This window comes from Perognathus longimembris, chromosome 13 (assembly GCF_023159225.1).
Source record: "Perognathus longimembris pacificus isolate PPM17 chromosome 13, ASM2315922v1, whole genome shotgun sequence".
NCBI lineage: Eukaryota > Metazoa > Chordata > Mammalia > Rodentia > Heteromyidae > Perognathus > Perognathus longimembris.
Window position 1 is genome coordinate 6366621 of NC_063173.1, and position 20045 is coordinate 6386665.

The 20045-nt window shown below is 44.1% G+C and overlaps 1 protein-coding gene across 12 annotated transcripts in view; it reads right to left on the reverse strand.

Moving 5' to 3' along the window:
* Dlg2 (discs large MAGUK scaffold protein 2) overlaps positions 1 to 20045 on the reverse strand; it is a 1704707-nt gene that overhangs the window by 41081 nt on the left and 1643581 nt on the right. For all 12 annotated transcript variants that reach the window (XM_048360010.1, XM_048360014.1, XM_048360019.1 and 9 more), the window contains one exon: positions 15998 to 16073. In XM_048360010.1, coding sequence (XP_048215967.1) covers positions 15998 to 16073 — 76 coding nt within the window. The remainder of the gene's footprint in view (positions 1 to 15997; positions 16074 to 20045) is intronic.

Consider the following 20045-nt stretch of genomic DNA (forward strand, 5'->3'; position numbering starts at 1 on the left):
TGAATTTAAAGAAGTGGGGTGCGGGGGTGGGGGGCGGACTGGGAAAGTGGCTTAGCGGTAGAGCACTTGCCTAGCGTGCATGAAGCCCTGGGTTCGATTCCTCAGCACCACATACACAGAAAAAGCCGGAAGTGGCGCTGTGGCTCAAGTGGCAGAGTGCTAGCCTTGAGCAAAAGGAAGCCAGGGACAGTGCTCAGGCCCTGAGTCCAAGGCCCAGGACTGGCAACAACAACCAAAAAAAAAGAGTGGGGGAGTGTAAGGGGAAGAAGTATTAAAGTCTGGTTTGGGCAGAAGAATGGGATGGAGATGAGGAGGAGGAATGGAGAGTGTGCGTTTGAATGGGGCGGGGCTGAGCAAGGGCGAGGAAGACATCCGAAAGGCAGATGGAGCCTGACTCTTAAGAGGCTACCAGTGACATACGGCCTTCTTCATCTTCTGTGCAAGGAAGAAGCAACAAGTGAGGAGGACTAGACCTTTTTCTACAGAAATCGTCTGTAGACTTCAGAAGCCATCTTTTAAATCAGTGACTTCAAGTACTTGGATCCTAACTCCCAAAGAATTCTGTTGCCGACAGGAGAGTCACAGAGCCCATCCTTCCAAATTTAGACAAGTTCATCTACTTACTAGGATGTGACATGCAGCTATAAATAAGAAGGATGAGCATTGAGGATACATGGATAAAAGCTTATTCTTGGGGTTCTCCACCCACACGAGATTTAAAATAGCAAGTTCAGTGTGGGCGGGGCTGCACGGAGGGGCTGCTCCACGCAGCCGTGAACTGACAGAGTCAGGAGAAGGCAGCAGAGAGCCACGCGGGCCAGCAAGGTGGAAAGGTAGACTCAGGGCACGGTGGGACTGCACTCCTTCCGCGTGCCAGTGCCCATCCAGCGGCGGGGAGAGCCAGCCAGGACCTCTGCCGTGACTGTAACGTGGGTGCCTTGGAGAAACATCAGTGGGTGCTGAGTCTTCACTAACACCCACAGGACCAACCCCAAGACACATGGCATGCACAGCCAAGAGGAATGTGCGGGGCAAGACTGCTTCCACGAATACTGCCAGTCACATGATGTGATTTCAAAGAGTGATGTCATAGACACATACTCTATACAGTACTTGGCATGCACATTTATTTTAACTTGTAGAGCTAGAGTCATATAATATTTCTACTTGATGTTATGTTTACATGTACTTAGGTACCATCGTGACATTACGGAAGCCTTAGGGGAGAGGGGGCTGTCCAGAACAATGGTAGTCGAGGTCCCTAAGACACTGGGGGAATGTGAAGAAAGGGGGGGACACTGTCCAAAGAGAACTGTACTCATTACCTGAATTATGGAATGGCAATTCCTCTGCATGACACCTCAATAATTTATATTGAGTCTACACTGCCTTGTACATGAAACTGTAACCCCTCTGTAGATCACTTGGACAAGAAATAAATTTAAAAAATAAACGTAAAAAAATAGAAGAACCCCTTAAGTAGCCCTCACTTAGGGGTTGTGGAGTTGATGTACAAATTTAATGAGCAAAATCCTGTATTTAGAAAAATACTTGGGCTATAAGTCATCGTTGGTAAATGTTTGTGGTACTGTCACATTTTTAGAAACATTTGTCAAAGTCAAATATTTTGTTTGACAAATGTGAGGTTTGTGTCTTAAAAAGTAGGGGGTAACTACAGTTCAGCCAGGGAAGTTCTTTAACAAAACTCCCCCCGCCCCTCCCATTCAGCAGTAATCATGGCTTCAGAATTCTTTTCAGCAGCAATCTGGACATGTGTTCCAAGACTTTACTAGCTGAGTGGCTCACTGTGACTGAGGAGGTTTATCACACACGAGCTCACGCCTCAGGTTCAGGGTCATGTTAATTCTTCACGGCAAGCGAGCACCAGTCAATTACAGGGGCAATGGTGGCTTCTTCAGGCCCTTGATGTGGGGAGGGGGGGGGGCGGTGGAGAGGAGACAATGATTTACCTCAAAGACACCCAAACATCAGTCTCAACAAGTGGAAGTCAAGCCTTTACCAGTATTCACCACGTTGGGAAAGCATGAACAGAAAAGGGCATATGCAAAAGCTCTTAGCTTTTTTTTTTTTTTTTTTTTCAGTGAGAAGGATTCTAACTGACATTGACAAGAGCCTGTCAGAAATTTGAGACTCACTTTGCAACTGTTACCCCAAGTTCCCAGAAAACTGCAAAGGAATGGAAAGTGCATCGCAGTCCTTTCAGCTAACAGACTATGCCCCAGAGCTTCCCAATTCCTGTCTGTAAGGACCAGTCATTCTTCTTGCCTAGAAACAGTGATTTCTACCTTTTTCCCTCTTAAGGGACTTCCAGTGTGTAGAACTGGATAAATAAAACTCCAAGTCCTATACACTTTCCGTGTGGTGTTTCTGCTGGTACTGGGGGCTTGAACTCACAGCCTGGGTGCTGTCCTGAGTTTTTTCACTCAAGGCTGGTGCTCTATAATTTGAGCCACACCTCCACCTCCAGGCTTTTGGTGGTTAGCTGGAGAGAAGAATCTCATGGATTTTTCTACCTGTGCTGGCTTTGAACTGAGGTCCTCTCATCTCAGCATCCTGAGTAGCTAGGATTACGGACAAGATCCATGGGTGCCTGGCTTGCCCTTGCTTTTGTTGTTTAGTCTTTATTCATAATCATAAACTTAACTTTGCAGTCCAGCTAGCCTTGGAGGGGAGTAAGGAGAACATGGAACCCAGAAAACTGTGGAGAGAGCACAAAGATGACAGGATATTGCGGGCAGAAAGGGACAGCACCCTGTATTCTCCTGGGCTACAGAGGGCATGGTCTGGCGGTTGCCATAACAAGCCAAATGTGTTAGAGTTGTCCGCAGTTGGTCATGCCGGTCTTGCCCTTCCCGGACCCAAGGCCCTGCATGGCTTCCATGATGCCCATGACCTCTTTCACCTTCCCAAAGGCCACGCGTGGGCTATGACAGTGCAGATGGGAAACTGTTTGGTCCCGCATGCACCCTGGACAAGATGCCAGGACCTGTGTGCTTCAGGATGAAGTTCTCATGCTCGAGCTTCTCCCTGCCATGGCCTTGCCACCAGTGCCATCGTGGCAAATGAAGTCACCGCCCCGGCACTTGAAACCTGGGATCATCTTGTGGAAGCAGGAGCCCGTATAACCAAATCCTTTCTCTCCAGTGCTCAGAGCATGGACGTTTCCTGCTGTCTTGGGAACTATGTGTACAGCTTTTAGGAGACAGGCCAAGGGCTTGCCGTCAGCAGCGGTGGGAAAGAGCATGGCGGGGTCGCCCCTGGCTGGCCAGGCTGGTAACCACAGCGACGGTGGCATCTGCAAAGTTGGCCTCTGCTTCTGACCATAGGTTGCAGCTGCTGACTGTATGACAATTGATTGATAGAAGAGTAGAGTGAACTATACATGGATGTTTTTCTGGAGAAGCATACATTTCCTTAGACTTCATAAGCCTCCATATTTAGACTCTGTCGGTGACTGCATCTCACATTTTAATGAAGCAATTTATTCTAGCTCTCTCCCAAGTTTCAAGTCAGTCTCAGATGGCCGGTGGCAGGGCTGGGACTGATTTCGTTAGAGGAATGGGTCACAGGTATATCTAGAGGGCTAACTTCCGAGAAAATTCACACTTTTCCCAAACCATCTGATGGTTGCCAAGAGCAATGCCATAGACAGGCATAGGAATTCTTATTTTCCCCTGAGGAAATAGAAAGGTAACACCTTGTAAACTATTGTATAGCAAACATATCTTCATGTGCCTTCAAACAAGAAGCTCTGCTGCGTGACCATCGACAGGACACTATTGGCTTCTGACCCTGCGTCCTGGCCTACACGCGGGTAATCTACCACAGTACTCTACCAACACAAGGGCCTGCTTTCTGGTATCTACAAAGAATTTCTTAATCCCAACATAGAGGAGTGGATTTATTACAATCACCTCTCCAGTCTCAACCTGATTGCAGTGTTTGTTTGTTTTTTTTTTTTTTTTTTTTGGCCAGTCCTGGGCCTTGGACTCAGGGCCTGAGCACTGTCCCTGGCTTCTTCCCGCTCAAGGCTAGCACTCTGCCACTTGAGCCACAGCGCCGCTTCTGGCCGTTTTCTGTATATGTGGTGCTGGGGAATCGAACCTAGGGCCTCGTGTATCCGAGGCAGGCACTCTTGCCACTAGGCTATATCCCCAGCCCGTTTTTTTTTTTTTTTAAGTTTATTTTAGTGATGATTTCATTGATTTGCTCTGGCTTGTTTCAGTTTAATTCAGTGGTTATTTAGTATCTCTTTTTCCTATTCCTCAGCCCAGCCCCCGGGCCACTAGTCACTAAGTTTCTCTGGGCTGCTAAGGAGATAGACTTTTGAAAAAAGAATAGTGATTTAGCACAACTGATATTGCTTTCTAGTAGCACACAGCAATTACCCAATGCTGAAGATTTCCATTAGCAAGTAAGGTGGCCATGTTGGCTAGAACACTAAGGAGGTGCCTGCTTTGGGGGTAGGCTGAAAAGCATATTCACAACTTGAAATTCCAGACTGGGCCTTGCCGAGTTCATGCTCCCTAGAACCACGATTAGCGGGCCGAATTACTTTGCATGGCTTGCATCCTGCACCTAATGTGCTCATAGCTATTCAGTCTAAGTGTCTCTGCTAAATGCCGCTGCTACCTGTGGCCTGTCTTCAAGCCTGGAGATGCGATATCTGTGATTCTCATCGGAGCCCATCGGTGCCTCTGTGCAGGTCCCTCCCTGATGCAGTGACCGCAGGTACCCTGTAGCGGCAGGAGGCAGTTCCTCCATGCACAAAGCACTTGCCGTTCTCCTGTCCCAGTGACCTCCAAGGCTCCGTGACTTTGTGGAGGGGACACTCAATGCCCTCTGGTACTGGGCCTCGGTCCATTTACATCTCCACTTCCCCGTAGTCCCCTTGCCCGTCTTCTGGCCAAATGTGGTCCTTGCTGATCTCCACGTAACTTCTTCCCTCATACCTTTGCTTCTACTGTTTGCTGGAGGTGAAAATTCACTTTTTCTAAAGCTATTGAAATCGTACTCACTCCTCACAGTCTTAGCTAAAATGTTCCATGTGATAAAACTCCTTCTTAATTACTCTCAGCCAGAGAAGGCTTTCTCTCTCCTTTGTGTCACCACTCCAACTCCACTTGGCTTACACTACAATGATGGGTGGGTCGACTTGAAATTTACCTCAGGAATGACTGGTGTGGGGCTTTATTCTGTGGCAAGAGTACTACTTCTTACAGAGAGGAAACCCAAAACTTGTTTACTGAAATGAAGGGCAGCAAAGTTCCGATCAAGAGCGCATTCCCCTAAAGATAACATGTTGTGTACTTTTGCTATCTACCTTACCTCACTTTCTCTCAGCACATCGCCTTTTGCCTTATCACAAATTCAGTGATTCATGCTTGGCTACGACGAACCACTTTAGGCCCTAAAGAATACATCATATTCATTACTTTGATGGAATTTGTAATCTATAGATTTTATTCTTTTTTTCCCCCCCCAGTCCTGGGGCTTGGACTCAGGGCCTGAGCACTGTCCCTGGCTTCCTTATGCTCAAGGCTAGCACTCTGCCACTTGAGCCACAGCGCCACTTCCGGCTTTTCCTATTTATGTGGTGCTGAGGAATTGAACCCGGGGCTTTGAGCAAGCTAGGCAAGAATTCTACTGATAGATAATCCACATTCCCAGCCCTAGATTTTATTCTTTTTAAAAATTTATTGTCGGGCTGGGGATATAGCCTAGTGGCAAGAGTGCCTGCCTCGGATACACGAGGCCCTAGGTTCGATTCCCCAGCACCACATATACAGAAAACGGCCAGAAGCGGCGCTGTGGCTCAAGTGGCGGAGTGTTAGCCTTGAGCGGGAAGAAGCCAGGGACAGTGCTCAGGCCCTGAGTCCAAGGCCCAGGACTGGCAAAAAAAAAAAAAAAAAAAAAAAAATTTTATTGTCAAAGTGATGTACTGAGGGGTTACAGTTTTATATGTAAGGCAGTGAGTACATTTCTTATCAAACTTGTTACCTCCTCCCTTGTTTTCCTCCCACCTCCCCCCTCTCCCTCAAGTTGTACAGCTGGTTTATAGCATATTGTCTTGTAAGTGTTGCTGTTGCATTGGTTCGCCTCTTACCCTTTGTCTCTCCATTTTGGTGTTCCCCTTCCCCGGTTCTGATAAACGTACATACAATACCTAGTGTACCAAAATCAGTTACAGTGACATCAGGGGTAAAACCACGGGGAAGAAAGACACAAGAAAAAGGCATAATTTCACATAGAATGTTGAAAATAACAAAAAAGATAAACCTCTTATTTCCAAAACCTGGAGTTCATTTTGCTTAGCATCATCTTATGTGCTCATATGTACATAGCTATTGAGCTATTGTCGTCCTCTGCTAGGACAATCCTAGACATGTGCTGATTATTACTAACGAGGGAAACCACCTAGATTTTATTCTTATGGATTAAAATAAAGAGCCTGAGAAGCTGTGGGCTCTAGGTCAGGTGACTAGGAAAGATGAGAGTCTAAGACAGCGTAATATCAGTCTCTTTCTCTCACGAAAATGAGAGGCAATTAAGATTATGTTTTCCCTCTATTATGAACGTACTGGAAGCTATTGCTCAAGCTCTTTTCAGACATTACGTGATCTATAATTAAAAAGCAACCTCCCCAACAAAAACCTTTCTACCCATACATAAGCAGCTGGAAAGAGGCAAGACATACTACTTCTTCCTGCTGGGAGTCTGGCTATAATTACTGTGGAGAGGAAGGTGGGTGACTGGACAGTGACTCCTTCCTCTTCATCTCGGTTTTGATGTAAGTTGCTCCACAGTGAACTCCACTGTCTCACTCCCAGCTTTTGACCAAGGTCAGGTTCAAGAAAGAACGACAGTGAATCAGAATATGTTCATGACTAATCTTTGACGTGGAAAGGGGGTCGAGTCAAATTTTCTGAATAATCCTTAATATTCTAAATTCATAGCAGAAGAACATTTAAGAAAAGCTCAGGCCTTCACTTGCTGAAACTCCACTTGTCATTCATAGAATAAATTATACATCTTTCATTTATATTCATTTAGATCTGGTATCAAAGAAGCTAATAACATCTAGAATGAACTCCTACACAAGAATATTATTCTATTTTGTTCACACAAAAATCCTGTCATTGTTTAGGGCCCGGCTTGGTCCCTTACTAGCTCTCTGAACTCGGGCATGTTTATTTTCTTATCTCATCTATTGAATGGGCAGTTTTAGACTTCACTCACAGAGCCCCTGCAAGGAGCAGGTAAGCTATGCCAATGAAAAAGAATCTGTAAACTGGACTCACTACTCAGGAGGCTCAGATCCGACCATTGTGTTTGGAAGCCAGCCCTGGCAAGAAAGTCTATGAGACTCTTATTTCCAATTAACCACCAGAAAACTAGAATTGGAGATGTGGCTCAAAGTGGTAGTGTGCTAGCCTTGAGCAAAAGAGTTCAGGGACAATGCCCAGGCCCTGAGTTCAAGCTCTATGACTGACCCAAAAGAAAAAATCTGTAGAGGGGGCTGGGAATGTGGTTCAGTAATGGAATACTTGGTGAGCATGAGAGAAATATAGGTTTCATTCTTAGCACTGGAAAAAAATCTGCACATCATAAGGCAATATGCAGATATTCAGAGTAATTGACACAATGACAAGAAAAGGGCTTCCTGAGAGAGAAAGCACTGGTCAAATGTGTTCTTGGGCATTTCTCACAGGTGGCTACGTGACCTAGTGACTTTCAGATCTTAGCGTCTCAGGTAGCTAGGATTACAGGTGTGACGCACCAGTGCCCTGTTTCTTCTTTAGTTTTCTTTTTTAGCCAGTCCTGGGCCTTGGACTCAGGGCCTGAGCACTGTCCCTGGCTTCTTCCCGCTCAAGGCTAGCACTCTGCCACCTGAGCCACAGCGCCCCTTCTGGCCATTTTCCATATATGTGGTGCTGGGGAATCGAACTGAGAGCTTCACGTGTAGGAGGCAAGCGCTCTTGCCACTAGGCCATATTCCCAGCTCCTGTTTTTATTTTTTTTTAATTACTTCTTGGGGATAACAGCTGACCAAACACATCCAAGTGTCAGTATACAAAATAAATATCTGAAAAAACTGTAATGAGAAGATGGGAAAAGAGCTGTAAAAGCTAAAATACCATGTAAAAGATGAGTGTGGTGTACACATACCTGTGGGTGCACCGGCTTGTCTCGGTCATAGATGACACTCACTGTTCTATATAAGGTTGCAGATCAACTTGGTCCCTTTGACAGCAGGGCTTCTTGAACTTAGGAAGGAGATCCACTGAGATATTCATTTGCATAAAAGTGCATTATGATCACGATTTGTCTCCGGGCCTCATCAGTAACAAGCCAATACACTAGGAAGACTTTAAAAAATATGGTCTATTTATTCATTCAAAAACGCTGAGTTTTGCTGGCTTTCAGAGTTAAGACAGGACTCGCCTCACATATACTGGACACAGCGACAAAACTGTGGGTCCCTCTGAAAAATACCTTCAGAGCTGGATGCTGGTGGTTCACGCCTGTCATTAGGCAGAGATGGGAAGTATGGTTTCCGGGCAAAATAGCTCGAGACCCCATTTCGACAGAAAAAGCGGGGTGTAGTAGCACGTGATTGCCATCCCAGTTATAGTGGGAAGCACAAATAGGATTGTGAGCAAAGCCATCCTAGACCCAAACAACAGCAACAAGACTGCATCTAAACAATATCCAGTGCTAAAACAGGGCTGGGGACAGAGCACCAGGCTAGCAAGAATGAAACTCTAGTTTCAAACTCAAGTACTAAAAAAAAAAAAATAACGGAGATGTCACAGGTACTACTTTATCAGATAATTATCTGTGTGCTGTTCAGGTGGTTCCTGGTAGGCAGAGGAATTCAAGGTTTGGACAAATATAATGATCATGTTCAAGAGAAGTATAATAATATAGTGTTAGTATATAACGTAAGCATAAGGACAGTTAAGTATAATGATTTAGGCAGCTCCGCCTAGGTTGGGTTAGTGATGCTGAGATTCCCAGCCATCCTGCTCTGCTCACGTGAAGATGAATGTAAATCTGGAGAAACAAACAGGCAAACAAAAGAACCTATCCTGAATGCAGGGAAAGGTTCAGAGGGGGAGAGACAAAGAGCAGTTCCAGGGCTGAGGGCCTGGAGGAGGAAAGTGATAACAATCTGAGGACACTGTTCTCTGGCTTTTTAAACTTCTCAAAATTTAAAAACTTGCCCTTGCTGGAGACAGCGTGCGTAGTCCACACGGTGACTTTCCTTCCATGCCTAGGGCCTGGGTGTCTGCAAGGACTGGATGTCTGCAAGGAGTATAGGAAATCTCTGGACTCTGTGTGTGTGTGTGTGTGTGTGTGTGTGTGTGTGTGTGTGTGTGTGTGTGTGTGTGTTCACAGAGCAGTAATGACTCCTCAAACGTCATTTTGAACCTGTTACAAAATCAATCCCCATCACTTGCACTAGTGAAGCAAATAGAATTCCCATCTTGCTAACAAAACACTGACTGTCAAATTGCTTTTGTTTTTGACAGATGACACAATGGCAGACACTGCTACCAGCTCTCGGTGGGTGTCCATCCGAGCAATAATTCTCAGTTTCTTCATCTGTAAATGACATAGTGGGAGTCAGTGCCCATGTGGCAAGGGCCGGGGATCAGTGAAGGAGAACTGTGATTGCCAACGCCACCTCCTCTTTGGGTTTGGTTTGGGGACTTTACAGCATGTGGACTGGAACTTCATCGCCACCCCCCTCTATTGGACATCTCCTCTGAAAGGGAACTCAAAGCTCTGGAAAAGGTAGGAGATTATTATTAGGGGCCACAGATTTAACTCTGTAAGGGTGATAGCCCTCTCCCATCTGTTTAGCAACCATTTCCAATTCTCCTCTTTTAGCGCCGCCATTTTGAATTCAAATTTTAAGAATGTCATACCTTTTTCTAGCAGCATCATTCTGTCTCTCCCCTGAGCTATTTCCATGGCTTCTAGGTTTATCCCTTGGAGACCCTCTGGTCATTCTCTTTCCTCTGCCCTATGAAAGGTGTACTGGGTTGCCAGCACCTCTTGGAGGGAGCACCGAGTTCACAGATGTGGGGAGGAGCTTGCAGGGCAGAAGCCCATGGGCCGAGGCCAGGGACACTCAGGTGTGCGCCCAGAGAAAAGCACTTGTTTTCTGGTTTAGTCATTGTCTTCAGGATAAAGCACAAGGCTGCTGGGAAATTTGGGGCATCTGGAGCCAAATTTCCTAGTTCTGAGTCCTTTGTTTTCCTATATAAACTGTTCCTTGCAGTGAAAGTGAACCACGTTTTATTTCCTGTGTATCCTATATCCTTTCCCCACCTGCCTCTCACATTTTACAAACGTGACTAATCCCTTAAGCCCAGTTCAAATTCTGTCCGTTTACAAGCCAGTCTCTCCTTTTCCTTTGACCTTAAAAGCACATTTTCTGCTTCTTATGTTTGGTATTACGACTTCCTTCCCACAGGGAGTCATCTTCCCTCCAGAATACCTGCTCTTCTGGGCCAACAACCAACACTTGATTTCTGTTTCTACCTCTCAACACTGCCTCTCCATCTGCTTGAATGTGCTTACTGAGTCTTACAAGTACAGTAGAGTACAGCCCGTTTGAGTTCATTTTTGATAAAGCCAAAACGAATTCATTGTTCTTCCTATTTCTTAATGCACAAGTTTGACAATCTCAATAGGGAAGAACATAGCTCCGTACACAGATAATGTGCTTTGGAATAAGTCAGACAAGGCTTCAGATTTCTCCCTGAACTTTCAGTTTAAATCCCAAAAGAGAAATAAATGATTTCCAGTTTGGGAGTAGTTATTTAGAAATGTATACAGCGAGGTGCCTGTGGCTCGTGCCACAATGCAAAAAGGACAAACACTTACTCTACATTACCAACATAAAATAAGGATGCTAACAGCTCTTCCTATTAGCGTAACAGTATAGTCTATTGCAATCTTACTTTAAATCCTAAACAAAGTTTACTATCAATCCCTAAATAGTTATTGAATTTCCAATGTATTACTGCTTGACTCTGAAGATCACACAATTACCTGGAAAGAAGGCAACCGAATGATTGCTCAGGAAAGCAATGCAAAAAGCTGGAACAGTGAAAGGAGTGAAGGGGGGTTATTAAGTTTTCTCCAAGGCTGGCTTGCGTGGTAGTCCATGGGGAACGTAGAGCCTTTCCCCCGAGGGCTCGAGCCGCCTCTCCGGGCAGCTTGTTCTGGTGCAGGGCCCGGGGCAGCTTAGGACGAAGGAGGGTCCTGAACCCCACTCGGGCTTTCATGCAAGTCCTCCCGGCCTCCTGGTGAGCAACATGGAACCGCGGGGTGCACCCTCCCCTCCACGTGTGTCCTCCTGCCGCTCCACTCCACGCTCGGGAAGTTGCATGAGCATGCTGTTTCCAGTGTGCACAAAACCTCCCAGCCCAACATCAAGACCTTGCTCCAGCATGGTGTCCTCTTTCAAGTCCTCTCTCTCACCCATGGCCTCCTGACTGTGGAGTGACATGATGCAAAGAGCAGAGTTGTGTCTCCAAGCGACCTGAATTTAAAGGTGATGCTTGTCCCTAGACAGGGTGGCCTTGTAGACAAGTTCCTCTTCCCAAAGCTCAAGCCCTCCATGTTTTGAAGAGTGGAAATGATCCATTCCCTCCGTCCTGAGGGGCCATCTCTGGCACTACGATTCTCTGCCCGCCTGTTTCTCTCTGTGAACTCAGGGAGATGAGTCATCGTGTCTTCTTTATTGGCTTCTGAACTTAGGGGGCACCTAACCTGCTCCATGTCATTCTAATTCTGCGGAAGCCATACTTCTATGGAAGTAACTCAAGTGCCAACAGGCTAATTACAGTCCAGGTTCTAGAACATGCTTGCGGGCCACGGCTGTGCCCATGAATCTGAATTCTCCTATGCATACTGCTAGTGAGGCTTTTATCACAGCCGGCTCCACAGGTTTCTGAGGATTCTCTGAAGCCCTCAGGACACATCAAAATGCTCTGTAAATGCCAGCGAATGATAATGTTATTCCAAGTGGCCTCTTCTCCTTTTCATGATAAACCATCTGCCTGTGTGGTTTATCCTGAATTTACCCCCAAGGTCCTGGACACTGAGCTCGCTACAACAATGTCTATTTCTACAGTTATTGCTCTGAGCTCAAAGTGAGTGGCGGCTCTTGACCCTACTTGTCTAACCCTTCACAAAGCTGCAGGCCTCCTTCCTTCAGTGCGCTTTCTTCTTTCTGCTTTGTGCTTTCCCGTTTTGGATAAGAAGAGTCTTCTTGTGGATGTGTTTGTTCTCATAGAAATTCGAAAAGCTTTGGTTTCTTTTTTATTGCCAATTAGATCATGAGTAAACAAACCTAAGGGGCATGGAGATTTGCTGATGGCAGCCACCTTGCAAATCAGAAAATACTGGGATTACAAATAGAGGACAATCCCCATTGCTGGGCTAGAGGCTGAGGTCGCTTGCTAGGCAGAGGAAAAAGGCCAACTGGGGCTGGGGCTGGCGCCAAGGGCAGGGCTGTATTGCCACAGGGCATCATGCTCTGGCTCAGGCAGAAACACAGCCTGCTCAGCCCCGCCAATGAGAGGAGCAGTCTCCATCTCCTTAGCTTGCAGTTGTCCCTGTCATACAACTGACACCAGGAACGATCTGAAACCCACATACAGGACACAAATGGGGAACGAACTGCATTCCAGAAAAATCTCAACCCATTCTTGGAATTCCTCACCCTTTTCTACCTTCATGCTAAATAATAATTTTCTTCATTAAAGTTTGCTTATAAGCTCCTCTCTTTCATTCTTGAATAAACTCCCTTCTGTTTCCTTACATTATTTCACATCTGAATTCTTTTTGTGGCAGTAAAAAGAACCTGGAAACACCAGGTAGAAGTCTCAGTTTGATTTCTATCTCTGAGGCCTTCTTAGCTTCCAATAACATAGAAGGTCATTGACATTTATCAGACAGTTTGTGTCAAACATCTACCATGAGCCAGATTCAGCTAGGACTTCTACAGCACACGAAGTATAATACAGACCTTTCCAAGAATTGTAGCATCAATAATAGGTTTCGATAGATCTTTGGTAAGGTCACAATTTGTGAGGTGTGTTTTCCAATTACATGTGTTAGAAACTATAAGCTTAAGTGTTTCTCCTATTCCTTCTTGCAATGTTTTCAGGGTATCTGATTTTACCTTGAGTCTTTGATCCGTTTGGAATTGATTCTGGTGCAGGGTGATATATAAGGATCTAGTTTTAGTTTGTTACAGGTGTTGAACCAGTTTTGCCAGCACCATTTGTTGAAGAGGCTGTTTTTCTTCCATCCTATTTTTTTTAGCTCCTCTATCAAAGATTAAGTAGCCATAGGTCTGAGAGTTCATTTCTGGGTCTTCAGTTCTGTTCCATCGGTCCTCAGGCCTGTTCTTGTGCCAATACCAAGCTGTTATTACTATGGCTTTGTAATACAGTTTGAAGTTTGGTATTGAAATTCCTCCAGCACTGTTCTTTCTGCTTAGGATTGTTTTTGCAGGCTGTGTCCATATGAACACAAAAGATGATGCTAAGCGAAATGAACTCCAAGTTACGGAAACGAGTGGTTTATCATTGTTGTTGTTATTTTCAACATGCCATGTGAAGTTTTCCCCTATTCTTTTTGTCTTTATTTCCCATGGTTTTACCCCTGATATCACTGTAACAGATTTTAATACCCTGGATATTGTATATACGTGCATTGGAACTAGGAAAGGGAAGGGGAATACCAAAGTGGAGAGACAAAGGATAAAAAGACAGACCCGTGCAATAGCAATACTTATAAAACTATATGCTGTAAACCAACTGTACAACTCATGGGGCAGGGAGGGAACTGGGGAGGGGGGAGGTGGGGGGAAATGAAGGAGAGGTAACGAGTTGGATAAGAAATGTACTCACTGCCTTACGTAAACTGTAACCCCTCTGTATGTCACTTTAACAATAAAGAAATGAAAAAAGAGAAACTAAAGCTATTTACCAAGGATTAAAATATAAATTCTAGAGCTGGGAACTGGTGGCTTACTCTTGCTATCATCCTAGACACTCAGAAGGCTGAGATCTTAGAATTGAAATTTGAAGTCAGCCCAGAAAGGTATGTGAGACTCCAATTAACCACCCAAAAGCCGGAAGTGGAGCTGTGGCTCAAGTTGTAGACCACTGAGTTCCAGTCCTACGGCTGACACAAAAACAACAAAAAATGTAATTATAAATTCTCGGATAAGACTTGGATGCCTATTAAAGGAGAAGAGCAGCCATGTGGTAAAACCATTAAGCAAAGTCCAAGAGAGACAGTCAGGAGGGGAAGTCTTGGCCTCTAGTTTCTGCTCATTACTAAGTCAGCATTGTTCCTGGGGTTCTATAGCCTTAGCAGAACATATAATAAGCCAGTCATTAGGGCAGCAAGACAAAAGGAAGGAAAAGAGAGAGAACAGGATGAGAAGGTGAAAAGTTATTCTACAATACAGTAATAAGGTATTAACATTACCTCTTTAAGAAATAAAAAAAAGCTGTACAAGCTATAATTAACAGTCATACTTAACAATAGGAGAGTGAATTCTTGACCCTTAAGATCAGAAGCAAACATTGTCCAAAAACGAAAGGTACTCATTACGTGATTAATGAAATGGTAACCTCTCTGTACAACACTTTAATAATAATAGTAAAAGTATATTTTACAAGATCAAAAGCAAGACAAAGGATGGGCAAAATATCAGCATAAACATTTCCCAAGGAAAACACAATACTAAGCACAAGTTGTTCAGCATCAGTAGTCATAGAAAAATGCAAATCAAAACTACAATGAGATACCAAGTAAGATGGACACAGTAAAACAGTATAACAAGTGTCAGTGAGGATGGAGAGAAACCGCAGTACTCACACACTGCTTGGTGGAAATGTGAAATTATGCAACCACTTTGACAAAGAAAACCCTAGCAGTTTCTTGAAATGCTAAGGATAGAGTTATCATTTTGCTTCAGGGACCAACCATTTTATTGAAGTACAAGTAAATAAGTGTCACACAAAAACGTGGACACACATATTCACAGAAGCATTCTCCATGGTGGCTAAACATTATAAACATCCCAAACCTCTGCCAACTGATGAATGGGCCATACCATGGAATAGAGCCATACCATGGAATATTACACACCAATAAAAAGAAATGAAGTACTTATAAATGGGACAACAGAAACGCAACATGTAAAGGTTATATAAAGTAGGATAACAGTCATAAAAGTCAACATAATGTATGACTCCCTTAATACAAAATACCCATGTCAAATGTATTGGCAACTAGATCAGTGGTTGTCAATAGATTTGAGATGGGCAGGAATGGGAGGTTGTAGAGAATGGAATCGAGTGCTAATTGATACAGAGTTCCATTATGGAGTGATGAAATGCTCTCAAGCTGATTGGGGTGTGTTTGCACAACTCTAAATTGGAGTGAGTTGTAGCTACGTGAGTTGTATCTCATTAAAACGATTATTTCAATGCATGTAAGTTGTAGATGATTTTTAATCTTGATGTCTGTCACAACAATCCACATATTCACTTAAGTGATCCGTTGTATGTGTTCACAACTACTCTCTTAACTTCATAATGTATAACACGATAATAGCTTTGATGAATCCAACATTTTAGAACATTCCTTTGAAATAAAAGTGAAAACCACTTAAATCATACACTTTCTTCTCCATTGTTGTCATTACACCATCCAATTAACATTGTTCCTGTTCACCACTAGCTCTACCCCCAGTATTTATCCATATTTATAATCAATTTACTTAATCAGAAATGACATGATTACTTTTAGCAATACATTTATGACAGTGTAGTGACCCCATAAATTGTTCACTACTAAACACCTCAGTGCTCATCGTCACAAGAATCCATGGCAACTGAGGAAGCGAATGCTTCCATTAAGTGGTACCTACCCCTTTGGAATCAATCACTCCAGGCTTCGCATTAAACTTCACCGTCTTCAACCGGGCACGTTCTTTTCTTTCCACCCTAAAGAAAATGGAAAATAAAAAGTCTATCACCTGAAAAGGTATTTACAACAGGTTTTCTTATTAAGGAAAGAAAGCCTCTTCCACCTATCCTTATAGCCTGAATTAAAGTGAAAGTATTTCTTCTCTTTGATTTAGTATAAAAACTGTTACCCCCCCTGTACTTCACTTGGACAATAAAGAAGAAGAAAAAAACACCATGGTATGCTTTTAAGCTTCTCATATACCACTTCAAATGTTTGTTACATGCACTGAAAGTCACAGCCATTGAAAGGAACAAAGAACAAAGGAAGAAAAAGAGCAGTATTTGCTATTAAAGTGCTTCAATCAATCACAAGCTAGTTCAAGAAATAGAAACCAACACCTAAAGTGGAGAGGAAATGAGCTTTTCCTCCCAGCCTCTTCTTAAGAACAGTAGTGTGTGTGTGACTTTGACTTCCTAAGCAAACATGTCATACATGACCCGGACACTCCGTCTAGGAGCCTCGAGTCCTCTGTCATCCTGCGGACTGGTCCTTTCCCGTGCTGCTCAGTCATTCAGGAAGTACTTCAGTGAGTGCCTACCAGGCAGCAAAGCCCGGTGCCGGGCAACAAAGATATGTTTAAAAGCATCACTGCAATCAACTTAAAGCAAAGTGCTCTTGAGAGGAACCAAGATGAAAACAAAAGGCTGTGGCTGTTGATACCAACGAGGGTAAAGGAATCTCCTTGGGAGGAAAAACAAAGGGCAGCAGTTATCAGCGTAGGCTTTTTGGAGGAGATGTCCACTTAGGTGAGGCTGGAAGGATGGGAGAGAGCTCGTCAGCGGGAAATGTTCCCAGGGAATCCACAGTGCTGAGCTGTGATCAAGACTGGAGGCCGCAGAGGTGAGGCGAGCAAGATCGTGGGTCCTTTTATAACGGGGAATGAGCCCCCTGAAAAAGCCCAGGCCTTTTCCTACAAGAATCTCGATGCGTCACTGAAGGATATAAGGCGAGGAAGTGGCACCATCAAATGAGCATTTTAAATAATAAGCCTGGTGCAGGAAACGGGAGGAGGCTAGGGCCTACGTAGAAACCGCGATCATAATCTATGCAATAAATGATGGACAATGACAATGAGTGGAGGAGAGAGACGCGTTTGAGAAGTTCCAGGAGGACAACATTGGTAGCATCTGCATGTCTGTTTGAAGGCCACGGTTACAAAAGAAAAAAAGAACCAAACTGTTTCCTTGATTTTTCCCCAGTCTTTCCAAATAGACATGGACTTCCTTTTTTTCTGAGTCACAATGACATTTAATTTTGTTTCTGCCAATATCTCCATTTCCTCCAGTTTATTTTGTTTTGGTATTGCCTATATAAAGTACTTGAGGGCAAGCCCGAATATCAGTCAATAGTTTACACACAAGTCCTCAACAATTGTTGAATAAAAATGCTGTTCTGTCGATTGTCTTAATAAGACATGGTTTAAACATGGCTAGTGTTAATGTCAAGTTTTTATTTCTGAGGACAGAAAAGAGAGAAAAAAAAAATCCCTAAACCTATAGAAACTTAATGGTTTATGAAGCCTAAGCTATTCATAGATCAATAATTAACTGCATATTCCTTTCTAACAGAGCTCTTTTGTGTTTCCAACTGGAACACAGTGCAGATCGGGGTTTCTATAGTTACAGAGTGAAGTTTCAGAATATATTTATTGCAGTATGAGACTAACATAGTTGAGTGGAAGCAGCCGAACAAAATGTTTCACATCTAACCTCCAACATTAAAGCAATATGTTCCACAGAGTCTCTTCTTACACCTAACGTACAACAGTTGGAAGGAGAGCAAGAAAAGACTTCAGCTATGATAAGGGGCCAAATGGAAAGCTGTTCCCTGAGAAAAGGCCCGCGCTAAGCTTCCTCAGCTTTTCCAAGTTTTCATCTATGTGCAAATAATTCATATTCATCTCTTCAGACTCTCTCCTAAAACTGTTGTTAGAGAGCTAATTTTTTTTTTTTTTTTTTTTTTTGGCCAGTCCTGGGCCTTGGACTCAGGGCCTGAGCACTGTCCCTGGCTTCTTCCCGCTCAAGGCTAGCACTCTGCCACTTGAGCCACAGCGCCGCTTCTGGCCGTTTTCTGTATATGTGGTGCTGGGGAATCGAACCTAGGGCCTCGTGTATCCGAGGCAGGCACTCTTGCCACTAGGCTATATCCCCAGCCCGAGAGCTAATTTTATTCTGACTTCTTCGTATTAAGCTAATGATAGGATCCACTGGTTTATTCCATACGTTCAAAATCACGACAGCATGTGGACATTCCATGGCTACTTAACCGAATAAATTCTGCACGGGTCCCTGCACTGCCGTAGACCCCAAAGATACATAAGACTGAATCCAGTATTCATACCTGAGTTTGAGTAGTTGAAAAAACTATCTAGATGTAGCATTCTTATTCTGTTCCCTGGTTTCTCTGGTTATCCTTTTCACTTTTCTTAAGAGATATCAAAAAAAGAAAGATGGACGGTGAGTACGCCTGAAACGTCATCACTAAGTGCGGAGACAGTATAAAGAATCTCAATGGCAGGTGTGGGTCAACAGGGACTTGGGCGCCATGGCAAGAGGAAGCAATAGAGAGCGTTATTCTGATCATAGTGTAATGCGTGTCCCCTGGATCCAACTAGAGCCCAGGAAAAAAGGAATGACAGGAAAGTAAAATGAAGGCTTGCGGGGGGGGGGGGGGGGGCGGGGAGGGGAGGGGCTAACAGAGCATGAAAGAAGATGACCACAGTCAAAAGACTTCTTCCTCATGTATGGAAATAGAGCAAGGACACCTGTTGAAACTGTTTCCCGAAGGAGGAAGGGAATAGGAGGAGAAAGTTACAGAGGGGGTGAGTGTGAGAGAACACACTGCCCACATGTATGTTAATGTGATATGTGGAACATTAAAAAAGAAATAGCCCTGTTAGATCAGTGTGAGAAGTTCAGTATTTGAATCATAAAAGGTTTTATAAGAACATTAGGCATGCATACAGCTGCATAGGCAGATATTTTTATACTATTTGCCCTGGGTGATTATTAATCTTCAAATAGTTATTAGAAAAAAAAAACCAACCCCTTCAAGTCTGGGCAGAAAAGTTCACAAGACTGTTGTCTTCAATTAACTAACGACAAAGCCGGAAGCGGTGCTGTGGCTCAAGTGGTAGATAGAGCGCTAGGCTTGAGCAATAAAGCTCAAAGACAGCATCAAGCCCTGGGTTCAAACCCTGGGACCAGAGTGCGTGCACATATATGTGTGCATGCACGCACGCACACACACACACACACACACACACACTCACACATTGTTTTCCATCTCACAACTTTTTTTTTTTTTTTTTTGCCAGTCCTGGGCCTTGGACTCAGGGCCTGAGCACTGTCCCTGGCTTCTTCCCGCTCAAGGCTAGCACTCTGCCACTTGAGCCACAGCGCCACTTCTGGCCATTTTCTGTATATGTGGTGCTGGGGAATCGAACCCAGGGCTTCATGCATACGAGGCAGGCACTCTACCACAAGGCCATATTCCCAGCCCCCCATCTCACAACTTTTTAATAAGAATATTATTGTCTTATTGAGACTTGGTTGGCAAAAATAGATACTAAAAACCAAATGCTTTTGTTAAAGAAATGATGATGGTTTCTGGACACCAGCCTTGAGCAGAAAAATCTAAGCTACAGTGTGAGCCCCTGAATTAAAGCCCCCACACTGGCACACAAAAAATAGAGGAAGGAAAAAAAAAAAAAAGAAATGGTAGATATTCCTGGACTCATTTCCAATGGGAAACGACTGCTATACTTTTCTTCTCACACTTAAGCCACAGCAATTAATTAGATTGTTCAAGCAGAAACAATCCTCCCCACCCTAGTCTTGTCCCTGACCAAAATACCAACCACAAACCGGATGGCCCAATTTGAGCCACGAACCCTGACATCTAGTGTCTCCAGAAAGCACCGAGTGTTCACACCTGGGTGAGCCCAA